Source organism: Bison bison, unplaced genomic scaffold (assembly GCF_000754665.1).
Source record: "Bison bison bison isolate TAMUID 2011002044 unplaced genomic scaffold, Bison_UMD1.0 scf7180017853464, whole genome shotgun sequence".
In the NCBI taxonomy this organism is placed as follows: domain Eukaryota; kingdom Metazoa; phylum Chordata; class Mammalia; order Artiodactyla; family Bovidae; genus Bison; species Bison bison.
Window position 1 is genome coordinate 67538 of NW_011484037.1, and position 1079 is coordinate 68616.

Here is a 1079-nt window from a genome sequence, read left to right on the forward strand (position 1 = left end):
AGGACAGTGCAGGGGCCACCAGACCACGGCCATCAGCGTGGACCTTGGCTTAAGGGTGGGCTGTGGGGGCGGGGGGCCGTGGAAAGACCTCGCCCCCGTGCACCTGTGCGGGAGGCCCATCAACTGCCACGCACTGCGAGGGTCTTGTAGGGAGGGGGTCCCCTGCGCTCCTGGCCTGGAACCTGGGCCTCTGGTCATGAACCGTGAGGACCCAAGGAGACTATGACCCACGGGACACCCAGCCAGCCTGGCGCCACTCCAGCACCGGGGCCCTGGGGAAGGGGCAGCTCCCTCTCTGAAAGGCAGGCACAGGGCCCCTGCACAGAGCAGGAGGGGGGCCGGGACCCACTCTGGCCCCCGAACTCAGCCCCCACCCGGAGGTCACGTGAGAGGCTTCCCCTCTCGGATGGCAGTCTCCGCATCTTTACCCCGCACAGCGCTCAACTGAGGGTCCCTCCGGGGTGGCTCTCTGAGCCCGGGCACAGCTTACCATCAACAGTCAGGCTGTGAGGGTCCTGGGTCCGAGGCCACGCAGGCCAGGGACCGCTGCGGACCAGGCCCCTCCAGAGCCAGGCGGAAGCCCAGTTCCCTCCCACACCATCCTCTTAGTGACAGCTCCAGAAAGGGCCCAGTGTGGATGGGGACGAGGAACGCGAGCCCCAGGCGGGAAGAAACGGCACCGGAAGGTTCTGTGTCCTGACCCGGGGTGGGGGCTGCAGCCCGCCGCCCACAGCTGCCCCCAGCGCCCAGCCTCCAGGAAGGGAGCCCGGCCAGGGCCATGCGGCCAGGGTGACCACATGGGGAGGAGGGCGGGGCAGGCAGAGCGGCCGCCCTGTGTCTGTGCAAAAATAAGTCCAGTTCCGATGGGACGTCTCGCACCTGGTACAGAGACCCCCCAGTGGGCAATCAGGGACCCTGACAGGAGGGGGTCCTGCGGGTAAGCAGGTGCCCCCAGGCACAGAGCCACCACCCCCAGGCCTACCTGCTCCGTTATTGACCTGGGCCTGTCCTTTCGGGGGCTGCTGAGCTGGCGCCTCCTCGGCTCTTAAAGGGGATGGGGATGGGGGGGGGGGGGATGA

The 1079-nt window shown here is 68.2% G+C and overlaps 1 protein-coding gene across 1 annotated transcript in view; it reads right to left on the reverse strand.

The window, feature by feature from the left end:
• GRAMD4 (GRAM domain containing 4) overlaps nt 1-1079 on the reverse strand; it is a 42780-nt gene that overhangs the window by 11687 nt on the left and 30014 nt on the right. Inside the window, exon 5 of the mRNA XM_010854753.1 lies at nt 983-1044. Coding sequence (XP_010853055.1) covers nt 983-1044 — 62 coding nt within the window. The remainder of the gene's footprint in view (nt 1-982; nt 1045-1079) is intronic.